This window comes from Lethenteron reissneri, chromosome 26 (assembly GCF_015708825.2).
Source record: "Lethenteron reissneri isolate LAM-NWPU_2019-01 chromosome 26, ASM1570882v1, whole genome shotgun sequence".
NCBI lineage: Eukaryota > Metazoa > Chordata > Hyperoartia > Petromyzontiformes > Petromyzontidae > Lethenteron > Lethenteron reissneri.
In genome coordinates this window covers 4,206,795-4,234,347 of record NC_083804.1, presented here as the reverse complement: position 1 = coordinate 4,234,347, position 27,553 = coordinate 4,206,795, and the positions used below count along the sequence as shown (strand labels likewise).

Here is a 27,553-nt window from a genome sequence, read left to right as displayed (position 1 = left end):
CAGACGTAAATGTCTCCAGAGCTGTGAAACATCTCGACCATGGACCCGATGTCCCAATCCTCCTCGCCAAACGGGTGACAGAAACCGGGCAGAGTGCTTATACCGCGCGCACTCTGCTAATATGTGTATCCCGCGCCCGCTGAACGTGTAACTTCGTACAGAAACCGTGGCAGCAAGTGCATCGGTGAACAGATTAATGCGGCTTTGAGTAACCCCAAGCCGAGTTTTGTAAAGGTTTTTTTTACGTAATAATTGGGGGTTTCCCCTTTTTATGGCAACAAAACTGAAACCTTTTTACAAGGAATCGTGTCTGCATTAACCACAATACTTGTGGTCAGAATGCAAAAAAAAAACACTGATAATATATGCATTGTCTTTTCAACTGATTGGTCCACACCAGAGACAGGTTTCTTTTGAGCCTCGTCTCAAACGGTGCTAGACCAGAGGATGCCAAAAAGCACCGTTTGAGACGAGGTTCAAAAGAAAGTTGTTTCCGGTGTGGACCAATCAGTTTCAAAAACAATGCATATATTATCAGTGTGTTTTTGTTTGTTCTGACCACAAGTATTGCGGTTAATGCAGACATGATTCCTCGTAAAAAGGTTTCAGTTTTGTGGTCAGAAAAAAGGGGAAAAGCCTATTCTTATATTTTGCTACTGGCAAAGGAGGTCCCATGATGTTTTTCTTACATGTCAATCGCGTACATGCCAACTATCAACGAAGCTCTGGAAAATACTTGGGAGTCGTAGATACCGCTATGCCTGGCCCGGGTAGATTATTGAAGGGTAATTGACAAAGTTGAAATTGATAGTTATCGAAGCTCTAGCCAAGAAAGGTCAAAATAAGAAAAAGAAATGTTTAGTAATAACACTGAAGATTGCGCGAAGAAAATGAGAAAATTACAAATTGCATTCAAGAATGGCATTAAGACCAGGGTGACACGCTTTCACCTACATTACACAAACGTCAGAGCGATGTCAGAAGACATTTTCCGAGAATTGGATTTGAGACGCAAAATAACAACGAGGAAGAATATACAAATGCGTAAATGTTGATGGCAAAAAAACACGTTGATCACGACAGATTTGCTTACTTCAGTCATTTAAACATCAAGTGGAAATTAATTACGAAAAAAGGATTGTAGAACTTAATGGGACCTCCTTTGCCAGTACCAAAAATAAGAGAATAGGTTTTCCCCTTTTTTCTGTTTGCATTCCGACCGCAGGTATTGTGTCAGTTTTGCTGCCAGATAAAAGGGTAAAAATAAATTATCATATTTTGCTACTGGCAAAGGAGGTTCCAATGGTGGATTATTATTAACAAAACAGGTGTTAAGATGTTAAAACACCAAACTGAAACCTTTCTATGTATTGTCTTTGAAACTGATTGGTCCACACCAGAGACAGCTTTCTGTTGAGCCTCGTCTCAAAACAGTGTTAGACCAGAGGACGCCTTTTAAGCTGGGTACTTTAAATACGCTGCCAAGCTTAGCAGTGTTCATTAAGACGCTGTCTTTCCGACAGTTCTGTTTCTTCACCTGAGGACGGCTGCTTGCGTTGTGGCCGAAACGTCGTGAGAATTTCATTTTATTATGTTTTATTTTGTTTATTTTTTTATTTCCCTTCTACGTGACTTTACCGAAAGTACCAAGAATATGAATCCCTGCAGTCACGAAAGCTTTAAATCGAAATAGTAAAATGTATTATTTATTTTCAGTCTACGGCGAACGGCAAGGGTGGAGTAGCGGCAGAGAAGTTAAGTTCCGTATTCAATTCGAGTCCTGCTTAAAAGGCACTAAAGGGAAATTAATTGACGAACTAATATACATAATTGAATGCAATTTAACATAGATTAATGTAATCGATAAACCGCCCTAAATTATGCATAGCCTTTAAATAAATAATCTCGTGGGCACGCACGCACACGCGGCGTGTAAGTCGGCTGTGTGTGTGTGTGTATAATCTATGCACGCGTAAATCATTCGGCACATAAGCAGCCGCATTAATAAACCAACAGGATAAATGAATAGTTGAAACAATGAGCGAATGAATGAACGCGTGGCTTTAAACAAGAAACCGCTCGCGAGATACGTTATTGAACGCGCGGGGGGGTGGAGGAGGAAAGTAAACAGTGAATAAATGGGTTGCCTTACGGGTCAGTGGATATTAATATTGCAAATGTGTGCGTGAGTGCGTGTTCGTCAGTGTATCCGTCCGTATGTGTGCAGGAGAAGCGGTGGGTGAGCGCAAAATGCGGTGCGAAACTGGCTAACGACGATTTCTGGGCCACGGCTTAACATCAGTGGCGAGTGTGTGTGTGCGTGTGTGCATGCGGATGTGTATGTGTGTGTGCATGTGTGCGTGTTTACGTGTGTGTATGTGTCTTTGTATGTTGAACTTTTTTCGCAAACCGTGGGTAGCGGTAGTGTAGCGGTGAGCGCGCTGCGCTACGATCCTGGCGACCCGAGTTCGATTCCCGCTCTCGGCCAACACCCAGTGATGATTCTTTGAACCGGTCCTGGGCCTCCCCTAGGTCGACTCGGCCTCAAAAGAGCACCTGGTGCGGTGTGTAGACATCGCCACCAGGGAGAAAAAAGCGGCCGGGCGTGGCACTGGCCACCCACCCCCTCGTGTGCCGTGCCGGTTTTCATAGGTGTTTGCTAACAGCACTTGCCCCAACAGTCTGTTAAGGCTATAAGGGAGATCTTTGTCTTTGTTACACTTATTTCGCAAGCGTACGGAGGCGTTCTCAAGAAATGAGTTTTCAATCGAGATTTAAAAGTGCATCATAGCTTCCAGTGACTTCCTAATATCGGAGAGCGATATCCGAACCCGTTCTGTGCCTCACCCTTCATCGGTCGACGGCTTTAAGTGAGAGAGAGAAAGAGAGCCTGGGTGCGGTGTGTGTGAAGACACCAGCACTGGGGAGACAAAGGTGGTCAGGCGTTGTTTCCTGGCCACGGACACCCTTACCCCATATCGTTGCCCCGTTCCGGCCTTAATCAGTACTCGCTAACCGCAATTGCCCCAGTAGTTGATGTCGGCTCTACGTGGCGGGTGTATCTGTGTTTTTTTTTACTTAGTCCGACGCAAAAAACCCCATCTGCTTCCTTGTTGCCTCCGGCTGATAATGATCCTCGCGGAGAAAGCTCCATCCAGCACCGTGGCTAATGGGGGCGGTGGCAGAGCTCTGGTTCAGCACGAGGAGGCCGATAACCCCTGCGTCTGAACCTTAATTAGCAACGGGAGCTCGCAACAAACTGGATCAATAATTCGCTGCGATTTTCTAAAAATTCCAACGACAAAACCGATGCAAATGTAACGCTCGTGTTCTATGTATTATTTGTATGGGCGCCACTCACGAAATGTCTCGCGCAAGCGAGGCCAAGCACGAGATCAAAATGAATCGATCATTGAATTGAACTGTGACCCCCCATTCCCACCACCCCACCCCCACACAAAGCGTGAGAAGTTATCACGTCGCTGCGGAGAGGGTTAATTGTAACAGGAATCTGGTGTGCATGGTTGTGTGTGCATGGGGAGTGGTAGCGTGGGCAACATCGGTGATGATGATCGGAAACCGTCCTTGGCCTCGCCTAGGTCGACTCGGTCAAAATTGAGTACCTGGTGCGGTATGTAAAAACATCGCCCCGAGGGAGACAAAGGCGGCCCGGCGTGGTCCGTGCCACCCAACCCCTCGTGTGCCGTACCGGCCTGTTAAGGCTATACGGGGGATCTTTGTCTTCGTGGAGAGTGGTGGCACAGTGGTTAGCGCGCTGCGCTAAGAAATTCGGCGACCCGAGTTTGGGCGAAGGGTAGCGATGAGGTTAGGGTTGGGGCCAAAGCTCGTGTTGGCTTTCGGCTTGGGTTATCACTCGAGATAGTGTTGGGTTTTGGGTAGGGTTAGGGAGGAGGGGGTGCTTAGCCGCTCATGTGCATTTGAACGAGGGTCATGGTTATACTGATTGGCCGTGTCGGGTGGTGGAGGGTTACGACACATTCATAAATAACGCGATGTAACCCAAAAACGTTTATTATGAATAAAATTGGTCGCGAAAGCCTACGTGTTAAACTGTCACGGTTATAGTTGGTGCCAAGTGTTTGATTAGAGCTAGGGATTACGGTTAGGTTTGACCAAGGGATATGATTGGGCGAGAGCTATGTTTGGGTTGGGGTTAGAGTTCGGGCTAGGGTTCGGGTTGGGGTGTGGACGAGGGCTCAAGGTTATGGATAAGAGTTAGAGATGGGCTTAGGGCGATGGCTGCGGTTGCCTTGGAGAGGTGCGATGGTGTTTATCTGAAATTTAAGTTGGGAACACCATGATAATGGGAAATATTGATTGTCTGGAGCCTCTGATTGATTAACTTTTCTAATCAACGGCACTGAATGTGGAATAGATTGGTCGGATTACCCCGCATGTTTGTATAACGAAATCGCGGATATATATAGGACTATCTCACCATCTCCCTCGCTCTCCACAGCTTCCTCCCTCTCCTCGTCTCTCTCTTCATTCTTATCTCTGTCAATCTTCCTCCACCCCATCTCTCTCCATCTCACCCCATTACACTCTCCTGTCCCTCTCCTCTCCTTACCTTTTCCACCTCCCTCTCTCTCTCTCTCAACTGTGCCATTCTCCCAATCGTCGGTTTCGATCCTCGAGGGATCTGTATCAAGAGCACAAACACGCGACGCTTTCTGGCTCTCTCACCACCACCACCACAACAACAGCAGCAGCAGTCGCCATTCGCCACTCAGTGGAGGGCGGACGTCACCACGGCGCCTGTGCCAGGCCAGGTGCACTTTGAGGTCGCGCGAGGTGTCGAAGGCTCGCTGACGGGAGGTCACGGGGACCGACAGCCATGTGCCCACGTGGGTTGACCGACCGAGACGACTGGCTGCAGAGAGCTGCACCAGCTGTGACCCCAACTCTCTCTCTCGTGCGCGCGTGTCCGTCGCTGGAGCCAGATTGACCGTCAGCAACTTTTCAGACTATTTAACTTACAATCGTCATTTACCCTTTGACTTTAAAATAAATCAAAAGTTCAGACGTCGCAATAAAGCCCCTTGGTACCCGCTGGAAAGGGTCCGTTCATAAATGACGTCACGCACCTGGGGGGGGGGGGGTCAGACATTTGTGACGATCTGTGACGAGGGGGGGGGTGATAAATGTGACGCCACATCAAAATGCGCATCTTGAAAATACATATAGACAACACGTTCTACTTAATTAAATAGACTTTTTAATATTTTTTCTCCTACAACATTAGAGTGCAGCGCCACATTAAATACGCACTACAATGACAATAGTTTAAAGCGATTTGAAGCATGTTTTATTTTTTTTGGGGGGGGGTCTGATTTTTGGTGACGCCGTGTGACAAGGGGGGACTCAAAAATCGTCCAAAAAATCGCGTGACGTCATTTATGGACGGCCCCAAACACGAGGTTCCGTCGAGCGTTGGGCGAAGCGTCGCTCCTCGCGGAGAAGGGCCCGTGCGGACGACAGGAGGGCCCAATTGGCGAGGGCGACGAGGAGAGGATTGGAGGAGAGGATTGGAGCACATGATGCAATAGGGCAGTGTGGGGGGCAGGAGAGCCCTGGGGGGGGGCAAAGGAAAGGGCAAAAGGGAAGCAGCGAGTCGGTGTTGTAACCAGGCCTCCTACAGAGAAGGCCTTCCTCTTTGTTTTTTTTTCGGTAAAGTTACGTAGGTGAAAACTAAATAAAATAAAACTAAATTAAACAACTAAATTAAATCACGACGTTTCGGAAGCAACACAAGCATCCGTCATCAGGTGTGACTGCTCCAGCAAAATTACTGTAGCGTGTGAAGAGAGCTATTTAGAGACACATGTTTATATGACTTTACCGGAAAAAAAACTAAGAGTATGTATGGATCCTTGCAGCCACGAAAACTTCAAATCTCGAATTCCAATCTAGAAGAGAAGGCCTTCCTCGTGCCGTGGCAGTCGTGGCAGTCGGGATTGTCTGACCATAATTCACCGCACTGGTTAGTACGGATTTGTGAAGTGTACGCTGGGGGGGGGGGGGGGCTGTGGGGGTGGGGGGCAGGACCAGTTCAGAGCAAATCGCCACTGACGTTAGCCGTGGCCGGGTATGAAACTCGGCTCGCCAGGTTTCAAACGCAGCGCGCTCATGTACGTAAGTTGAATTTCTTTCGCGCCGTACGTAGCCAACCACGCTCATCGGAGGTGCGGAAATCAACGATCGGCGGTTCGTTAATTCGCATCGAATCGATCTCGCATTTCTAAAAAAAAAAATCGATAACGTTTCACGAGCGGGGGGTTTTGTGCGATACGCGATGGACGAGATGTGCAGCCTCCGTGCCGTCGTCTCGCAGCGTCTGAACGAGGGGCGAGCAGTGAGCAGAGTCGGGGCCTGTCTGGGGGGGGTGGTGGGAGGTTTGGGGGATGGGGGTCTCCTCCTCGCGTTGACCCCAGAGGTCGCAAACGGGTTTTGATTCCTTACCCGTACCAGTACCCGGCCGCACCAGGGTCGAAAACAGGTACCCGTACCCGTACCCGGCCGTACCCGTACCCGGCCGGGTACCCGTACCCTACCCGTACCCGATTGCGACCTCTGGGATGAAGCCATGTTGCAGGCGCGGGTGGGTTGATTCTAGGAACTTGAATTGTGAGAAGAGACAAGACGTTGGGAAATGAGTGACAAACGGTTACTCACCAGTGACTCACGGCCTACCCGTACCCGTACCTGGCCGCACCAGGGTCGCAAACGGCTACCCGTACCCGGCCGGGTACGGGTAGCCGGGTATCGGGTAGGGTACGGGTATCGGGTACCCGGTTGCGACCTCTGGTTGACCCCTAACGACGCCACTGCCGGGGGAACGTGCCACCCAGTTGAGCTCCCCTCTAATGGGGGATTGGCCGGCAGCGGTGTGGGGCCGTGAGTGTCGCTAACGAGCACTCCCCACGTGATTGCACCTGACGGGGACTGGAGGAAGGGGTTGGTGGGGGTGCGGAGGGGGGGGGGGAAGAGATGGGAGCGGATTTCGGGGGTGGGGGGGGAAGCAATTGGCTACATGGGGGCCACAGGGATGAGATGGGCTCATTAGCACGAAATGTCACCGCTGCATTTCTCGATGTCCCTCGTGCTTGCGAGCGCCCTGCCAATGTGTTCGCGTTCTCCCCCGTGCCTCTCGTTTGCTCTCACGCTGATCCTGATTTGGGGGGGGATTGGGGCGGTTGGTGGCCGGAAGGCGTGGAGAGGGGGGGGGTCGACTCAGCTCATGATCGCCGTCATTATCACCGTCGTCATCCCACCGTAGACCAATACAATTATCGCCGTTAATCCCAAAATCGAAGTGCGGTTGGTGGGGGGGGGGATTCACGTAGCGTCCTCACGTCACCTCCCATCGCCCCCCCCCCCCACCTGCAACCCCCCTCCACTCATCTCGCGTGCGCGACCTCGCGCCGCGCGCGTAAAATCCCCAACTCTCTGGCGCTGAGCGAGTCGCCGTGTTTGGCACGGAGTGCCGCGTCGGGAGGGTTCATCTGCGGTGTCACGTGGTGGGGGGGAGGTGAAGGGTGAAATTAAAAGGAGCGAAGTTGAACAGCAATTAATTAGTGGGTGGTGGAAGGGGGCATGGCTCAGGTCGGCCGCGTGATGTTAACTACCTCGCCGGGTATACAGGAGGTCGTACGAGCACCGGACGGAAATGGTCGGATGTTGCAGTACCCGTCACGACACGTGCCAAACAATTTTGCTGCAGCTTGCTGATGTTTTTTTTTTAGCAGTAAGCTAGCAAGTTGCAATAATCGATCTTTGCCGATACGACGCGACACACCGCCGCGGTGGCTACGGTCACAACTCCACAGTGGCCGAATGTGTCGCGGAGACCTCGCGTGAAAATTTGCAGGACCTGACGATATTTTTTTGTATTCCCACGTTGGCGATTGCGCGACCCGCAGGCGTCCAGATGCTGCCGCTGCAGCCGGACGGGGCCCCCAAGGGCTGCGCCGGCTGCCACCGCAAGATTCGCGACCGCTACCTCCTCAAGGCGCTGGACAAGTACTGGCATGAAGACTGCCTCAAGTGCGCCTGCTGCGACTGCCGTCTGGGAGAGGTCGGCTCCACGCTCTACACGCGCGCCAACCTCATCCTGTGCCGCAGGGACTACCTGAGGTGCCGCACGCACGTCTGTCCCTTTTCCCCACCCGTGGAATGAAATGTTAATTTTTTAAAAAAATGTTACCGTTATTTTTTTAATTGTAAAAAAATATATATCATTCTTTTTTTATCATTAAAAAGTAGCAAATATTTTTTTTCTTAAATTAATTACGAATGTTTTTAATTAAAAACCCGTTTTTTTTATTTAAACATTTATTGAATAAAATAAATATCGAATTATTTTATTCTTAAAATACATGTTTTTAATTAAAAACTGTTTTAAATAAGCGTACAAAATTCTAATTTACAAAAAAAGAACTATAAAAAATAATTACTACAATTTTTACGTTTAAAAAATGTCACCGAACAATTTGTTATTAAAAACATATTTTTATGGACAAAAATATAAAAAAACACAACTTTTTTTTTCAACTCATTACCCCTCGTCCCTCCCCGATTAAACCCAGGGGGTCGAGGGTGGAGAAAATCGTGGTCCAGCGTTCACAACGTTTGACGATATCTCCTCATGGCGACGTCGCGGGTTCCGTTTTGCGACGTGAGATTTCTCGTCATCCCCGAGTCAGTCAGTAGTTACGGGGCATTGGGCGTTTGTAAAGTTCTGAGAAGTCGTAGCGGGTGGTGAGAACCGCCCGTATAAAGTAATTCTAGATTTGAAGCTTTCGTGACTGCAAGGATTCATATTCTTAGGTTTTTTCGGTAAAGTCACGTAGGTAAAAAATTAAAATTAATAAAAGTAAAATTAAAATAAAAAAAAAAAAAAAATTAAAATTAAAATCACGGCGTTTCGGAGGCAACACAAGCTTCCGTCTTCAGGTGGTTTTATTTTTTATTTTACTTTAATTAATTTTTATTTAAATCTTTACCTACGTGACTTTACCGAAAAAACCTAAGAATACTTATAAAGTAAGCTGATCGTAACTCATAATAATAATGATGGATGATTAAAAGCGTAATTGATGACAAAAGTCACCTGGCCTTCTCCCGAATCGAGGCCTAGCACGGGCCTGCCGCATCACACAGGTGCTGCCGAGCCTCTCCGTGGGATCACCACAAACCCCGCACTGCTCCTTCTCCCGGGTCTCGAGTTCACAGGGCTGAGTCTACGTAACGAGCACACTTGATCTCAGTCTGGGTCAGTGCCATCCTCATCGTCCTCGTCACTATCGTGATGACGATGATGATGATGTCCATGACAATTCGCCTGATTCTAGATTTCTCCCGGGGATCCCAGACGAGTATGTGAAGGTTCGAGCAGCTCTCGGTGCAATGGGTGGCCTACACTTGAACTCGATTCATGAGCGCGGATGCTGCATTAGGATCTTCCCCAGCGCCCCCGCGTTAGAGGGGACGCTGGGCTTTTCGCTGCGTTTTCGCTTTCCGCTTGTGGTTCGCGCTTTCCGATAGCAATTTATTTGCATCATCTTCATCCTCGCAACTTCCCCGCCGCTCGCTCTTCTCCCCCGCCCGCCCGCGTCACCGTCACCAACACGAGTCTTGACGGCTCGCGTCCACAGCCTCACGCAATTAACGGCAGGGCGTGCAGCTCGCGGCTCCCTTTAATAAAAACACACAATTAACAAAGGCCCAGATTTCTCTGGGGGGCCGAGGCTTCCGTGGGAGTGGGGGTGAGTGTGGGGTGGGGGGCAGCGTTTTTGTTTTGCTGTCATTACGCTTAGTGTTCACGGCGCTGGTGGTGATGGTGGTGGTGGGTGGGTGGATCACTCGGTGGGTGTGTGGCTGAGTGGCTGGCTGGGTGGGTAGTCCGGTGGCGGGTTAGCTGGCTGTGTGGGTAGGTGGATGGATAGGTGTCTCAGTGAGCGGGTGGCTGAGTGGGTAGTTGGCTTTGTGGCTGGGTGGGAGGCTAGGTGGGTGGGCAGTGAGTGGCTCTGTGTATGTGCATATTGGTGGGTGGGTGGGGGGGGGGGTAAATGTGACAGGGGCGAGAAAGAGGGTTGGGCTCGTTAATCCTGCACCAAATTGCTCCATAAATTAGCAGCTGGCTGTGGGCACGGTGCCTTCAGCACCCGGGCGACCGCGCGGAGCACACGGTGAAGGTCGTTCGTAAACCCTCGTCCATCTTTTCCCACAGCCCTAGCATCTGGGCACGACGGTCGCCCACGTACTTCCAATTCATCTTGTCCAACCACCGCCACACAGTGTTCAACCACGTCCAAACACCTGTCACCACTATATCTGCGATCACCAACACCATCGCCACCATCTTCATCGTTCATGTCGGCACCGCTCTCTTCACTGTCATCAGCACCACCATCGTCATTCATTCTGCCGCGTTCCGCACCATTCGAGGCAACACCAGCACCACCGCTGCCGCAGCTACATTCAAAAACACCACCACCACCACCATTATCACCACCATCATCATCATTTTCAACATCCACCGGTCTTAAACATCTTCGGTACCGCCATCCTCGCCATCATCATCATCACCACAACCATCTTCACTTTCACAATCGCACTACCACCACTTTCCTCATCAGCCACAGCAACAACATCGTGAACACCACCACCACCATCACCCCTCAACATCTCCCGTGCCATCAGCGTCACCACCTCTACCACCACCACCATCATCATCAACGCAAGACAACACGACCATCACCGCTATCCTCACCCGGCTGTGCCCCCCCCCCCATCCCTCCCCACCACATCACAGCTGCCCCCCCCTCTACGCGCGACGGCAATGATATAACGAGCCGCAATTGCAGCAGCGGACTGCTTAGTGGCGTTATTGATCGGCGCGCCGGCTCGCTGAGATCATGGCTATTATTATGCTGATTTGTCAGGGCTAAGAGAGCTCACCCCCGGCAAGCCGAGGCATTGTGTGCTCTGTGGGGTTGGCGAGCAGGGCGGGGGGGGGGGGGTCTTGCAGGAGGCTATTAAACCAGAACGCAGGCCGGCTGGGTGGGTGAGCGGGTAAGGCTTCCAAAACGTCCTCCTGGTTTTGTTACTGTTGTTAAATTTTTTTAGGGCGCCACGGTGGCTTGATGTGAACTACCTCGCGTGGTATACAGGAGGTCGTGGGTTCGATCCTGAGCCCGACGCCTGTATAGTGGAGTTTGCGTGTCTCTCTCCCCGTGGTCGCGTGGATTTTTCTCCGGGTCGCCTGATTCTTCCCCTACACATTTAGATTCAACGTGGCGTTTCGAGTATTTGGCTGCGATAGCTTTCCACACGATGACAAGCCACTTCGTTGAGCCATCATTTGTGATCGCCAGGTGGCTTCTGAAAAAGATCTACATAGCTCAGCGGGCCTTACTTGTTAAATAGAAGACGACTGTTTAGTTGCGTTACCATGTTTGTTTGCGAGGGAGAAACGTGCTGAATCTCACGACCCTTGCTTCAAGAGGGCCCTGCCGCGCTGTTTTTTGTTCGCAATAGGCGAGCGATGTTGCTGCTGCTGCTGCGTGTAAAGTGATCCCACCCCAAGTAATTTGCAAACATTTTTTTCAGCATTTGAATGTTAGGTGCAATAGGCGATGCGTTGTTTTTGTTAGCTATGGCAGGTAACGGGAGAACCTGCAGAAACCTCCATGCAGAGCATACAAACTACACCTGGAGTTTTTTTTCCCCCCCAGGATTGTCCCAGGTACCGAAATCTGCCCCCGTGTCCCCTGGAAGTACAGCATTTGCAAACAGCAGTTTAATGTCCCGGTTTAAGATATTTTTTTGGCTTCCCGCATGGTGTTGCCACCACTGGGAAACTAAATATCCGGCGGACATATCGTGGAGAGAAGAATATCTCACAATGCCGTAAAGAGGGGGGAATAACGTGTAAAGAGATGAGTTTGTCTTTGAAGAAGACGTCCGGGGAAAACCAGGACAGGTGGCAACCCATTCTCACGATGTCGACAAAGGGCGGGGCGACCGGAAAGTTAGGGGCGGGGTTTTGCAGAGGAGTAGCCAATGAGCAGCGGGGGGCCGTGAACCAATGTGCGAGGCCGCTCCCTGCTGGGGGGGGGGGGGTGCTGGCGGCGAAGTGGGCGTGGCCGTGTAAAAGTGGGCGGGGCTTGACGGAGGGAGGGGGCCTCTCGTCGGCCCACGTGTCCCCGGGGTTGAGCCTCCCAGCAATGTTCAGAGTTGACGTGGAACGCGTGGCAAGGTGAAGAGGGGAGGAGGACAAAAACACAAAAGTCAAGTTATCAAGTGGGGGGGGGGGGGGGGCGGGGGGGAGGTATCCACATTGCTATGGTGGGGCCCAGTATGCACTTTGACTTACCACGGTGTTAAGTTGTAATCTCTCGCCACTCTGGTGAGCTCTTGGAGAATATATACACAGCGGTCTCTGATGGGGTCTTAGACAATAGATAGACACACTGGGGGCGTCTTAGACAATAGATAGACACACTGGTGGGGGGGGGTCTTAGACAATGGAAAGACACACTGGGGGGGGGGGGTCTTAGACAATGGATAGACACACTGGGGGGGGGGGTCTTAGACAATGGAAAGACACACTGGGGGGGGGGGGCTTAGACAATGGATAGACACACTGGGGGGGGGGGGCTTAGACAATAGGTAGACACTGGGGAGGGGGGGGGGGTCTTAGACAATGGATAGACACACCGGGGGGGGGGTCTTAGACAATGGATAGACACACTGGGGGCATCTTAGACAATAGATAGACACACTTGGGGGTCTTAAACAATTGATAGACACACGGGTCTCTGGTGGGGGTCTTAGACAATAGATAGACACACTGGTGGGGTCTTAGACAATAGATAGACACACTGGGGGGGGGGGCCTTAGACAATAGATAGACACACTGGGAGGGGGGGGGGTCTTAGACAATAGATAGACACACTGATCTCTGATGGGGCCTTGAGACAATGGCCCAGTTGCATCACGTGGCCTTTCGGCAGTTAACCAACAAACCAGTCACCATGGCAGCAAATCCTGCAAAGAAAAAGAAAATCAACCTTAATAAACCTCCTTTACAAATTCAGATGAGAATTAAGCCTTTTCCAATAAAATAGAAAATTGAAAATAAAGGCCAATGCACTCGACATTAATCGCAAATGGGCGACAGTAAACGAACCTCAATCAAAATTGGGATCGGATTTTAACCCAAAAAAAAAATGCACGCGCCTGAGCGTAATGCGCGTGCTTGATGGAAACACTGCTTTAATCTAATGGGATGGAAACGCATCTCATGTAATGAGCAGCAGAGAGGCACTCAGCACAAGCGCAGGGACACGCGGATGCACACTGGCCCCAGTTGCTGCCGGAAGAATGTTTCCCCTGCTTGCTGCAAGATTATTGCTGCATTCATTCGTTTGTTTCCTCTAAAGTTTGGCGGTGTGGGTGGGGGAGGGGAGGGTTAGTGCACTGCGCTGTTAATTTCCGGCCACGGATATTCTAACCGAAGGGTGGCCGCTGTTAACTCCCCACAAAGTGGTACTCGTTTTACTGAGCCCAGAGGGGATGATGGGCTGAGACAACCTTCCACCCCTCTAACCAGGATTTGAATTCGCAACCTTTCAATTGCAGGCTGCTCGCTCTACCGTTGAGCCACCTGGCTGGATATCCACCAACACGCTGGGGTGCTGCTTTGTGTGTGTGTGCGATGCCTCGTGGGGGAGCGGTGGCGCAGTGGTTAGCGTCTTCTACCAAGATCCCGGCGACCCGAGTTTCGATTCCCGCTCACGGACCGAACGTTTAGTGAAGTACAGTATAATCTGAGCCGGTCATGAGCATCCCCCAGGTTGGCAACTCAGCCTTGAATGAGTTCCAGGTACTGTGTGTAAACATCGCCCCTGGGGAGACAAAGGCGGACGGGCGTGGTGCTGGCCACCCAAACCCCTCGTGCGCCGTTCCGGCCTTCGTGAGTGCTCGCTCACAGCACTCGCCCCAACAGTCTGTTAAATGCGATTCCTGGGGGGACTTTTTGTGCTTGACAGTGAGCACGTGTATGTATGCGCGTGCGTGCAAATGTGGCAATGCAATGCACTGCACACGTGTGCCTCCCCCCCCCCCCACGTCTGTGTGATGTTTCCCCCGCATGATTTGCGCGGAATAGAACCCCGAGCGTAGGTGAACGCTGCCAAGCTCCTGGCACTTATCTCTCCGCCACACGAGGCCGAGACGCCGCCGAGCCTAGTCCCTCCCCCCCCACCCAGAACCAATCACACCCCTTCACCCCCCCCCCCCACACACACAGCCGTCTTTGTCTCACTCCACTCTTTCACGGTGCCAATCCCTTGCCTGCCTTTGCGTCGTAAATGTATGAATGTGAAACCCACTTCGATTAAGTAGGAGGGAGATGATGCCAATGGCATTGATGATGATAGTAATAATGATGATGGCAACGGTGATGACGTCGATGATAACGGTGACGGTGATGATAGTCCACAATAGAGTTTTTTTGGGTTAGATCGCGTAAATATATCAATGTGTCGTTAAACCCGCCACCACCCGACACAGCCAACTAGTAAAAAAAAACCCTCTATTATGGATGATATTGGTCGCGAAAGCCTACGTGTTGAACTGACGATGGTAGTGATGATGACGACTATGATGATGGTAACGATGGTAATGGTGACGACAATCACGATGTGTACATATATCACCGTAAGGTACGTAAGTTAGTGGATGGTGGCGTATGTGCGTTTCGTCATATTAATTCGCCATTATCTATCCACTGCTGGACGAAGGTCTTGGCAAGCCAATGGGGTTACTCTCACGGTTTCGCGATATAACGATCAATGCAAGGCTCCTGCACACCACGTGACTTGGTCGCTCCACCTCTGCCATGGAACGCCACCCGATCGCGTTCCTTCCGTTGACTGCCACTCCACCATCAGTCTCTACCGCCCGCCGGTCATCATCCCTTCTGCCCAAGCGCTGCTCGCTCACCTTTCTCAACGCTCGATCTCAATGCGACGTCCCGAACCTGTGTCATGGGACGCCGCGGTGGCTAGGAGATGTCAACCATCTCGCGTGGTATACAGGAGGTCGTGGGTTCGATCCCGACCCTGACGATGCCTGCTGTATATTTTGAGTTTGCGGTGTCTATCTTTCTCTACCCGTGGTCGCGTGGATTTTTCTCCGGGTCCTCCCGGTTTTCCCTCTACATTTAGAATGAACATTTAGTTTCGAGTGTTTGGTTGCTACAAATGTCCACGTGATAAGCCACTCCGTTGAGCTATCTTGTGTGGTCCAGGTCGCTTGTGAGAAAAAAACTACGTAGCTCAGTGTGCCTCACCTGGCAAAGTAAAATAAAAATTAAAGTATTTCAATATTTATTCCAAGTATGCACCGCTCAACGCTTCTTTGCACACTTCCTTTCAGCTTCTATTCCATCAAGGACTTTGTTTTCTAACCTGCGTGCAATAGCAGGAAGTTTATACCCCAACAGTGGATGTAGGATATACGCGTTCCCTACGGGACATCGGTGTCTTTACGTGAGCCCTGGCCGGGAATGAAGCTCAGCACAGTGTGTTCATGACGCCACTGTGTCAGAGCTCCCCACACCACTCGACTGCTGTCTGATCCAGTCCTGAACCTTCCCTTAGGTCGACTCAGCCTTCAAACGAGATGAAGCTTGTGAAGCATTAGCATTGGGTTAGACGTGGTGCTGGCCACGCACTGCATCGTGTGCTCCGTGCCGGCCTTCATCTGCGCTCGCTAAACAGCACTTTGCTCCAACAGTCTGTTTAGGCTACACGGGGAATCTTTGTCGTTGTGTGTGTGAGTGTGTGTGTGTGTGCAAGAGAGAGAGAGAAGATGAGAGAGGGGGGGGGAGCTGTGAGGGAGAGAGACCCACACACACACAGCCCATGCGTTCACACATTAATCACACGTCCTGACACTGATGAGAAATCCCTTCCCATTCCTCTGCTTAATGTGCCGCGTAATTTACTGCTGCCTGGCTGGTAATTGCCTGGTGATCAATGGAAGCTTGCGGGAGGGTGCCCATCTATTGGCTGCCACCGCTGTCCAATCGGCGAGCTCCTATTTATGCACCCAATTGTGTTTTTGGGGAAGGGGGGTGGGGGTTTGCGGTCGTACATTGCAGTGCCCCACACAGATATATTAGATTACAAAGACAAAGATCCCCCGTATAGGCTTAACAGACTTTTGGGGCAAGTGATGTTAGCGAGCACCTATGAAGGCCGCCACGGCACACGAGGGGGTGGGTGGCCAGCACCACGCCCGACCGCCTTTGTCTCCCCAGTGGCGATGTTGACACACCGCACTAGGTACTCATTTGAGGCTGAGTTAACCTACGGGAGGACCATGATGGTGTTGATGATGATGATGGTGGCATCGATGATGGTGGTGTATAATGATGATGGTGGTGGTGATGGTGTTGATGATGGTGGTGGTGACGGTGTTGATGTGATAATGGTGGTGATGGTGGTGATGGTGGAGGTACTGGCGGTGACAATGGTGTTGATGGTGGTGATGGTGTGATGGTGTTGATGTTGATAATGATGATGGTGACGGTGGTGGTTCTGGTGGTGATGGTGACGGTGGTGTTGATGATGGTGGTGGTGATGTTGATGGTGGTGGTGCTGGTGGTGATGGTGTTGATGATGGTGGTGAAAGTGGTGGTGATGGTGACAGTGGTGTTGATGATGGTGGTGATGGTGGTGGTGATGGTGTGATGGTGTTGATGTTGATGATGGTGGCGATGGTGGTGGTGATGGTGACGGCGGTGTTTATGGTGGTGGTGTCGGTGGGGATGGTGGTGATGGTGACGGCGGTGTTGATGATGTTGGTGATGGTGGTGATGGTGGTGATGGTGTGATGGTGGTGATAGTGGTGATGGTGTGATGGTGTTGATGTCGATGGTGTGATGGTGTTGATGTTGATGATGGTGGTGATGTTGATGGTGGTGGTGATGGTGTTGGTCGTGATGTTGATGGTGTGATGGGGCAGGCTGTTTGGCGTAACGGGCAACTGTGCGGCGTGCACGAAGCTCATCCCGGCGTTCGAGATGGTGATGCGCGTGCGCGACAGCGTCTACCACCTCGACTGCTTCGCCTGCCAGCTCTGCAACCAGCGGTGAGAGACGCGGGGACGCTGACACACAGGGACTTGGGGACACGGGGACACGGGGACACGTGGACACGGGGACACGGGACACGGGGACAGGGGGACACGTGGACACGGGGACACGTGGACACGGGGACACGGGGACACGGGACACGTGGACACGGGGACATGGGGACACGTGGACACGTGGACACGGGGACACGTGGACACGGGGACACGGGGACACGTGGACACGTGGACACGGGACACGTGGACACGGGACACGTGGACACGGGGACACGTGGACACGTGGACACGGGGACACGTGGACACGGGGACACGTGGACACGTGGACACGGGGACACGGGGACACGTGGACACGGGGACACGTGGACACGGGAACACGGGGACACGTGGACACGAGGACATGGGGACACAGTGACAAGGGGACACATAAAATACCGGACCATTGGGCGTCACTGTCGAGTAAGGGGTGGCTGTGAATGTCTCACGGTGGCCGTGTCAGTGCAACCGCTTGGCTGACAACAAAAGTGTCAAACTCACGTCACCGTCTGCGTCTTCCTTGAGCCGAATGACCGCCAGTCACCACCCACGTTCTTCCCCACGACTGCCGCCTCAGGTTCTGCGTAGGAGACAAGTTCTTCTTGAAGAACAGCATGATCCTCTGCCAGTCGGACTACGAGGAGGCCGTGACCAAGGAGGGATTCCGGCCGCAGGTCACGTCGTGACATCCATCACCCCCTGGAACTCCAAATCCGCCCGAAACCCCTGGCCCCCCCTTGGGTTCAGCTTCTGCTCGAGAAACTCGAGTCGGTGTGTGCGTGCGAGTTGGTGGACTTTGTTTGCGTTTTGTTATATATGTATTTTTTTTTATATAGAAACGGAAATAATTTCACATTTGGGTTTTGGTCAAAGGTCACTTCCTGGACTCGTCGTGCGATCGGAGGTTTGCATCGTCGTCACGGAGTGAAGCCGTCTTCCCTCCTCGTGGAACCCCCCCCACGACCCCCCCCCCCCGAAAGTCGTGTCGGGAGACAGCCGTGGAAATTGACGCTCACAGAAACTATGACGGTCTGGAGTCGCTCGCGGTAGATAACTCGACGCATCGCAGGTCGCCGCATCGCAAGAGAGGGGCGGCGCATCGCACGTCCCAACGGGGGCCCGCATTTCCACCCGAAGCCTGCACACTTCACGTGGCCTCAAGCCGCCCCCAGCATGGCACGAGCGCTGTGGTGATGCCACCGAAAACCTTGCGTGGCAAATGGCGGTTGTTGTTGTTATTGTTGCTGTTGTTGTAGTTCATCTTTCGGTTAATTCGTAAGGACAAGACTGCTACTTCAAGGGACATCTCTGGCACCAACACTAAACGTGCTCTCCAATCATGCTGCGACCACAAACAGCCGCCGTTTGTGATGTCAACGTCGGCGCGTGTGCCAGGCTAGGTGCACTCGAGTCTTGGCCGAGGAGAAGTCACCGGTCGGGCTCCGAGCGTGTAACTCGTGTGACTGCGCTTTGCACGGTGTCAACGTTTTTCAACTCCGTTTCACCCGCACGACGTTCCGCTCGTTGTCGTGAGCGTTCTCTCCTCCTGCATCGTGACCGTTGTCTCCAGAAGACAGCTGCCTACCGGCCGCTCAGTCAGCATCTCTGGTCGTCCGCACAGCAGCAGCAGCAGCGGCTCTTGGCTGGCCATCGCGTCGCGCGCTTTCAGATGCGCTTCCGCGGCCGTCTGGAATGCTCTTCTTTCCGATATTAGGAAGTCCCTGGAGCTACGGCACTTTTAAATGATCTCCATTGAAAACTCATTTCTTTCGAACTTGCTTTTTGTGTTTAGTTTGTTGTCCTTCTCCCGCACCTCCGAGTAACGCGGTTGGCAATGAATGGTGCGAACAAAGTTTTACATCTTTAAACGAAAGCCTCCTTCGCAGAGGCCGATCTTGAGACCGCCGGTACCACGTGCTGGCAAGTCCACTCATCATCAGGTCCACCTCTGCCACATCTGCCCAACCTCTTCTCTAGAACCGTGCCACGTCAATTAATGCCGTTCTTGATGTCTAATCAATTGCCACTCGGGTTTACGATGGCCGGGGCATGCATGCGGTGCCTCCAAAGAAGCCTTATTTTTCGTCGCGTTTAACGAACTGCAGGACCGCTTTTGCCGTTCGGATATCACCGGGACGTGAATGCATTTGTTGTAACTGAAACGGGCTTCGGCTGAAAGTTGTGAACGCATCACGGGCAATGAGCGTACGCGGAGGAGTGTTGATGACGGGAGCATGCGAGCGAGAGAGTGGGGGAGCAAGAGAGGGAGGGAGCGAAACACGGAGGGAGGGAGCGAGGGAGGCAGGGAGCCAGACAGGGAGGGAGGGAGCCAGACAGGGAGGGAGCCAGGGAGGGAGCCAGACAGGGAGGGAGCGAGCCAGAGGGGGAGCGAGGAGGAGGGGCGGTTGCGGCTCACGGTGACAGAACTCGCGGAACGCTCCAGGAGATGCTAATCTTTGCCATTACTCTCCTCCATTTAGAAATCAATTCCCGCCATTGTTTCACACATTTAGTGTCCCAAATTCCATGGAGGGACCACACGAAACGTTCTCCTTTCAGGCCGCAGAGGAATTGCATCACATTTCATTATTAATTTGCAGTCTTTCCCCCGCACTCCCCCACCCCTCCCCCCAAAAAACAAACAAACCACCAGCTCTTGTTGACCTCTTTAGTCCGTCACGTTGATCCCGATCCGCCTTCGGTAATTGCCCCCGAGCGATGCCTTTTTTCAGGCCGCGTTCGCCGGCCGTGGCCCACCGACTTAGCAAGCGACGCACGCGCGCATTCGAGTCTCGGCCGCCGCAGCGTCTAAACGTCGCGACAATCGGCGTCCCTCCTCGCACAGCGGTGGGAACCCGGTGAACCCTTCCCCTGCACGCCCCACACTCCGCCGCCCTCCTCCTCCTCGTGTGCCACCACCCCACGCACCGCAGTGCCCCCCAGCCCCAGCCGCCTCCTCCACGCACCGATTCACTGCCGATCGCTTGTCCCCTCATCTGTCACGTGAGGCTCCTCCCACTCACCTGCCCCCCTCATGACCCCCCCCCTCTGTCTCTCTTTCACATTGGTGACGTCATCTGTCACCTGGGGCAGCTCCCCCTGACTCCTCCCACTCACCTGCCCCCCTCATGACCCCCCCGCCCCCCTCCTTCTGTCTTTTCTGCACACTGGTGACGTCGTCTGTCACCTGGGGCAGCTCCCCCTGACTCCTCTCACACACCTGCCCTCGTCATGACCCCTGACCCGCCCTCCCCCATCACACACCTTGTGACATAATTTTGCCTGACCCCACTTTTGAAATTATAGAGTTGTGCGTTGAGGGGTAATAATGCATGGCGCATGATGGGTGAGCGTGTGTGAGTGCGTGCGCCTTATATCCCTTTTCCACTGCACTAAACTGAGCCGTGCCAGGGTCGTGCCGAACCATCACAGTCCGGAACGGCACGGGAAGGCGCCGTGTTAATTTTTCCACTGCAGAAGCCGAGCCGTGCCGTGCCGGTGACGTCTCGCTCGCAAACAAACCAGCCGGGACGCGTGTACATGGCGCGGTGGCCCTGTGTGTGTGTATGCATGTTGAACTTCTTTTGCACCGTACGTATCCAGCCGTGCTAATCGTCGGTGCATGGGAAGGACAATAAAACTAAACACAGCGTGCTGACCTTTAAGAACAGGTTTTACCATTTTTGGCAATAAAACAGTTGTGTTACGATGTTAAAACACCAAACAGAAACATTTTGCAAGGAATTATGTCTACATTAACCACACATGCTTGTGGTGAACATGCAAACAAAAAACATGCTCTGACAGTATGTGCATTGTCTTTGAAACTGATTGGTCCACACCAGAGACAGACTTCTTTAGAGCCTAGCCTAAAACAGTGTTAGACCAGAGGACGTCAAAAGGCGAACAGCACAGAGACAATGCCACTATCAGGGTATTTATAGCTCGGGGTGAGCAGCTACATCATGGGACCTTTCTTTCCAGTACCAAAATATAAGAATTGGTTTTACTATTTCTGCCAATAAAACAGTTGTGTTAAGATGTTAAAACACCAAACAGAAACCTTTTGCAAGGAATCATGTCTGCATTAACCACACGCACTTGTGGTTTCAGTTTCATTCCATTAATTAGGTGGAGCCCTGTGAGCCATGCGGCTCTTGACTCGGGTGCAAGCGCAACTTAACGTGGCCAACGTGCTGGTCTGATGTCGCCACACGCGATGAACCCATCGTTAGCCCCCTCTCCCCCTGGCCCAGTTTTTACCCAGAGCCCGATTGAAACGTCTCGTGAGGCTGGGATATCACCGTTTGCTTCTGGCTCGGCTCACGGACTGACCAGTGGAAAAGCACCCCATACCATGATGGACCTGCACTAGTTTGGCTCGGATGCGCCAGTGGGAAAAAGGGGGTATAATAGGCTGTAAATCTGAATGTGTGCGCATGTGTCTGTATATATATTTACACGTGTTAATGTGAATATGTAAATACTGTTTGATCAATTGTGTTAATGCTGCTTAGGCGAGATTAACAAACAAATGAAAACGAACTTTCAGATGTCAATGTTCGGTTTTATTCGCTGGCGAATCCTGTTCAACGTTTCGGCCGCCAAGCTTTTCAGTTTCAGTTTCATTTATTTGGTATAGCCCTGTGAGCCATTCGGCTCTTGAATCGGGTGCAACCGACGACGAACGTTAGGCAGCATGGGAGATGTGGCCGCAATTCACTTACATTCACCCTCATTAGGGCTCATCAGCAAGCCGTGCCCAGCTACAGCCTGCTGAGAGTATTAATATGGGTCTTCATAACAATTTTGGCTGATCGGTGAGATAAAATGGTAAATGAAAGGCACAAGCCGCAGCAGTGCGATTGTGAGCATGCCACCGAAACTTTGGACCACGCAGTGAATCCACTGCATTCTACGCTCTTTCAACGGAGGAGGAGGAATAGCAAAACGACTCAAACTCTCTCCTGAAGTCCTCTTGGCTCGTCTAGCAGACCATCGACATTCTCACTTAGCTCCCGAACAAATTGCCGAACAGCAGGAATAGAAGAGCAGTGAACTAAACTCAACTACAGAATGCTAAGAAGTCTGCAGACGACGAAGAAGACGTCCCAAGCGTTCATGAGTGAGGAGACCCTGAGAGTGGCAGCAGCAGATTGGGGCGCCACCGTGGCGAGATGCTAACGACCTCGCCTGTCGCACAGGATGTCGTGGGTTCAATCCCTAACCCCGTGGTTGCGTTGGTTTTTCTTCGGGTCCTCCGGGTTTTCCCCCTCCACATTTAGAATTAACATCACGCGTTTAGAGTATTTGGCTGCTATAAATGTCCACGCGGTTAAGCGCAATCTATTGTGGCCAGGTCGCTTCTGAAATTTTTTTATGCATAGCTCAGTGGGCCTTACCGAGTAAAATATAGAAAAAAAAGTTTGTTTAGTTTGTTTAATTAGCTGAGGTGTACCTGCCGATGTGTCTGTATGAGGGTGAAATGCTCCCACGTCTCCCGGCGCTGTCAATATCGTTGAGTTTTAAAGCTTGAACAGCATTCGCCAGCACGCGTCTCAGACACTCAACACCGCACCTGCGTATTATGCATCTCGCCAAAGCGGCGTTAACTCACTGATAATGACGAGAGAGAGAAAAAAAAGCGCCTTAAATCTCATTTGTGACTCAGCCATTGTTAGACTTCAAGTTATTTCTTTTGTATGATCGTGCTGACAGAAATCGTCGTGATAAAAGAAAACCATAAAAGCTGGTCCGTCAAAATGTCAACCGTCTCTCTTTCTTCAAGGAGAGCATTGGGGCAGTGCTCATCTGTGTTGCCAGTACTGAGCCAATGGTGTAAACTCCACGTTCATATGGCAAGGAGCAGCCGATGTCTCCACCTTTATTAATTCATTTTAAGTAGTTTACAGTGAAGATTTAAAAAAATATGTATTCACCCCAAAGGGATGATGGTGATGGTGGTGGCTGAGTCAACCCCAGGTCACCTGTGATAATTGATTGTTGGGGTGGAGCGGTGGTGCAGTGGTTAGCGGACTACACTATTCGTCGCCTCAGTTCCATTTCTGGTCACGGCTAACATCAGTGGCGAGTGATATCTGAGCCAGTCTTAGCCCCCACTCCTGCACCAATCCACATTATCCAGATTGGTGAAACGTGGCCCAAACAAACCGCATGACTGACACGGCGAAGCAATCCACTCACCAAGCGGATTGGCAATGGGCGGTAACCTTTCGTTGTTCATTTTTTGCTGTATAAAGAAGATAACGAGTTCAAGTTCCGTTCAGATACCGTCACAATCCATCATTACTCCGGAGTGAATAAAATTTGTACCACTTTGTGATATATCAACAGTCCTCTCTATAAACTCTCCCTTGCCATGGAAATGTGGCATTTCCTCAACTGTCAATTGAAATATATGCCGCCCCAACACTCGTTAATGCAGGGAGACGACTCCTAGGACGCAGGGGGTGGCATGAAAGTGACTTTATTTGAAATAATAATGAAAAAATCGGCGCAAGCGGCCGGAGTGCACTCGTCCCTGGCAGGGCAGCCAGACATGAGTCCTGTATTCTGCCGGGGTGCTCCCGCAGATTTCTAAACTCCACAGCCAGCCAATCGTTTGACCGCTACGCATCACCCGCTCAGAGTCTCGCGGCTCCCGGCCATGTGAACGTGGATGTCGCTTTGCGGATCATCGGGGTAGGAAGTTTGGCCACCCCTACCTGGTCTATAGTAATTGCAAACACGGACGGACATCCAATCCTGCACTGTGTAACATATGCTAGGCAGACCTGAGAAGACGATATGTGTTAATAATGTAAAGCAAAAAAAAGCTGTTTTCAATTAAACATTTCATCTCGCATGCGAGTTGTTTCTTCGAGTGAGAGGTGAGCTCGTGAATTAGTTATTGTTTATTATTCTTAACCGATCTCTCTGAGGTGTCCAGGTGACTCGGCTGCCCGAACACGGAGCTGGCACCGCTTGAGATCCTGGGTTTTAAATAAGGCAGCCGCTTGTGATTAAGCTCCGAAAATGGAAAATTGTCTTGTCGTGCGATGAACATGAATCTCAGTGGCAGAACGGGGTGGCGGGTGGGCACAAAGAGCTTTGCCACCTGCTTCTTGTACCCCGCGGTCACTTCTCGGGACATCAGTGGTAGCTCTCTGATATCTTGTTCTGCGGGTCATTCTCTTCAAACCACGAAGGGCTGCACTGCTCTGCGAGAGAGATTTGAATGACCACTTCTGCCCGTGGCATGATATCACAAATCGGGAACGAATTTCGGGGGCGAGACAAAAAAAAAACATTAAATTATATAAACATAAAAAAGACAAGTTTATGTTTTATTGATGCCCAAATATACCCACACACATTCTCTCTCGCGCGCGTAACGTCGTGACAACGTTTGACAGGGGCGGCAGGACGGGGCGAATGGTGGGATCGGGCACAAACTTTTGTGCAGGTGTGCGCGGGCCTGGTTGCGTTTACAACTGGGAGAGCCACACCGCTGATGACAGTGAGGGGACATCCGTCAGAGACACACCGTAGGCGGAGTGGCTTGGTCTCTTAGTGGGGGGTGTAGGGGGGGGGTGTCGAGTGTGTACCTCTCTAAGAGTTCGATGAACGTGTCAGGTGAGTGGAGAGTGTCGGGTGAATGACGACTGGCGTCTCATGGGTGGTGGTTGGTGATGTAAAGCGTCTCTGGTGCCTGGTGAATTTTCAAGTTTATTCTGTTCAACCACGTGAGAACTCTTCCAGGATGACCTGAGGTCATTAGTCTGCCAGGAGGGGGGGGGGGGGTTATTGTTGCTGTATGATTAACCCAAACTGAATAATTTCGAATTTGCCAAATTTCGACCGTGACGGCGGCCACACGATGGCCTACTCTTGAACGTCCACTGGTGATGACCAGGGCATCAGCTGAACTCTGCAACAAGCGGCGAACGAGCTACTCGCTCGGCCCACGTCACCCCCGTGTGATGTCAGGTGAGTGTCAGGTGAGCGTGATGAGTGTTTGGGAGGGGAGGGGGATATCCGCTGAGCAGTGTCAGTGGTTATAAACGATTGGAGTTTGACACAAACCCACCAACATCCGTAGAACGCGCTGCCCTCTAGTGATCACAACATTCAAACTCCCCAAGTTATGCACATTTTTGGAACCTCATTTGCCAGTAAAAAATATAATTGTTTTTTACCCTTCTATCTGGCAACAAAACTGACACCTTTTTACAAGGAGTCATGTTTGCATAGACCACAATACCTGCAGTCATAATGCAAACAAAAAACATAACTCTGATAATATATGCACTGTCGGGTGTGGACCAATCAACTTCAAGGACAGTGCATACATTATCAGTTATGTTTTTTTCTTTGCATTATGACTGCAGGTATTGTGATCTATGCAAACATGACTCCTTGTAAAAAAGGTGTCAGTTTTGTTGCCAGATAGAAGGGTAAAAAAACTATTATCTTATGCACACCTCTTGAACGAACTTGTGAAATCAAACAATATTTATTTTTACGAATGAACCATCATCAGGCACGATTACTCCACTGCTGGTTGAAGGCCTCTCCGAGCCCCTCGCCCGTTCTGTCGGGGGCCTTGTAACAATCCGCATGGCTACCTGCACAAGGGCCCAATTCATCACTCCATCTCCACGGTAGATGGTCCTCTTCCACCGCGTGTATGCGCTGCGTTGGCTGCCCACTGCATTGTTGGTGTGCATTCTTCTCCCCGTGGATTCATCTCCGGGTCCTCTGGTTTTTTCCCTCACCATTTAGAAGCAACGTGCGTTTAAGAGTATTTCGCTGCAATAAATGTCCACATAAGGCACTTCGTTGAGCTATCATTCGTGGCCAGGTCGCTTCTGAAAAAGAGCTATCTCGGCTCAGTGGGCTTTACCTGGTAAAATAAAGTGTATACGGCCACTTCCTATACTGACGCTACGATGTTTGCAGAGGGCAGACGGCAGCCAACATGGGCAACAAGCAGGACGAATAGGTTTCGTAGCCGGGACATCTACATTCACAGTTCGACCAGTGGATAGGGGCGCGTTTGGGCCCTTTGCCCAGAGCAAGTGGATACCTGTTTTTGACATGACACCTTCAGTGCAGAATCTTGTTTTTTTTATTTTTTGGTTCTCTGTAGCGTAACAAAATGATTTCTCCACCACCACCGCCGCCTGCGACACCTCTTGGCCCGCAGCTTCGGCAGAGACGCGATCAACCAACCAACCACTCAACATCGCGCGCCACGTCCTGCTGTCAAATTGCCTCGCTCTGGGACGAAACAAAACGTGACGCGGCGGGCAAATCGCTCAGGGGCTTTATCAGAGACGCGCAGGGAGCGAGGCGCGTGGCCACATGGCGGCAGTAACGGATTTAGGGCTCGAGGCCACACAATGTTTAACGGAGCAAATTTGTCACGGCCGAGACTCCCCTTGTTACTGTGGAGTTAATGGGAGGGATCGCCACCCCGCCCACCCCTAAGCACCACCTGCAAGAACAAGAGGCGTGCATCAGTCACTGTAATGGCGATATGCCGCTAAGAATTCACTCTGGTTTGGTCAGTTGTATGTAAAACTCAGCTCGCACCGTATGTGACTAACCGTGCTAATGGGAGTTGTAAAATATTCTTGGTACGTGGAACCAAACACAAATTTGCGCACCCACCCTAAACCCTGGATTGGCGAAAGTGTTGCGCGTGCACACATTGCAGATGGTGTGGGACAATATCAACACTGAAAAACGTTTTCATTGGAGCCTGGTAGTTCAGGGCTGGTTGCGATGATGCGGGCATGGTGACGAGTAGAGAGCGAGCCGTCCTCGGACAATAATTTTAACCCGACTGCGAGCCAGGCACTACATCCGGTGCATTAGCAGGGCGGGCGAGTTAAGTTAATTTACATATTGTATACGTATTGACAAGGTCACAGCATTTTCCGAAGCATTCTGAAACCACCAGTTTTGTGTACGGCACTCGACAGCAGCAGCGATGTGCCCGCGAGACGTCGCACATCCACCCTATTGCTGGCGTTTCAGATTTCAATAGCAATGTATAGTTTACAGCCCTTTCAACCTACCGCTGACCAGTATCCCCACACCATTTCCCACGCGGGCCAAAAGCGGGTTGGTGGGGCCCGGGCAACAGTTCAGATATCACTCGTGTCTGGTGCTGACCATTGTGCCACCCGATTAGCCCGGTATTAGAGAGAACTTCAAGGGTAGCATAGCAGATTTTGAAATGCGATCGTAAATGTTTGCATGAAATGCCATGTTATTGTACAAGCAGTCCGGACTTAAACCAAACTCACAATCATGGTATTAAATA

At 51.2% G+C, this 27,553-nt stretch overlaps 1 protein-coding gene across 2 annotated transcripts in view; it reads left to right on the top strand.

Moving 5' to 3' along the window:
* LOC133347524 (LIM domain only protein 3-like) overlaps positions 1-18,751 on the top strand; it is a 36,576-nt gene extending 17,825 nt beyond the window's left edge. For both annotated transcript variants that reach the window (XM_061559855.1, XM_061559854.1), the window contains exons 2-4: positions 7,944-8,157; positions 17,062-17,187; positions 17,798-18,751. In XM_061559855.1, the coding sequence (XP_061415839.1) occupies positions 7,952-8,157; positions 17,062-17,187; positions 17,798-17,906 (441 nt within the window). In that variant the 5' untranslated portion in view covers positions 7,944-7,951 and the 3' untranslated portion in view covers positions 17,907-18,751. The remainder of the gene's footprint in view (positions 1-7,943; positions 8,158-17,061; positions 17,188-17,797) is intronic.
* The last annotated feature ends 8,802 nt before the right edge of the window (positions 18,752-27,553 follow it).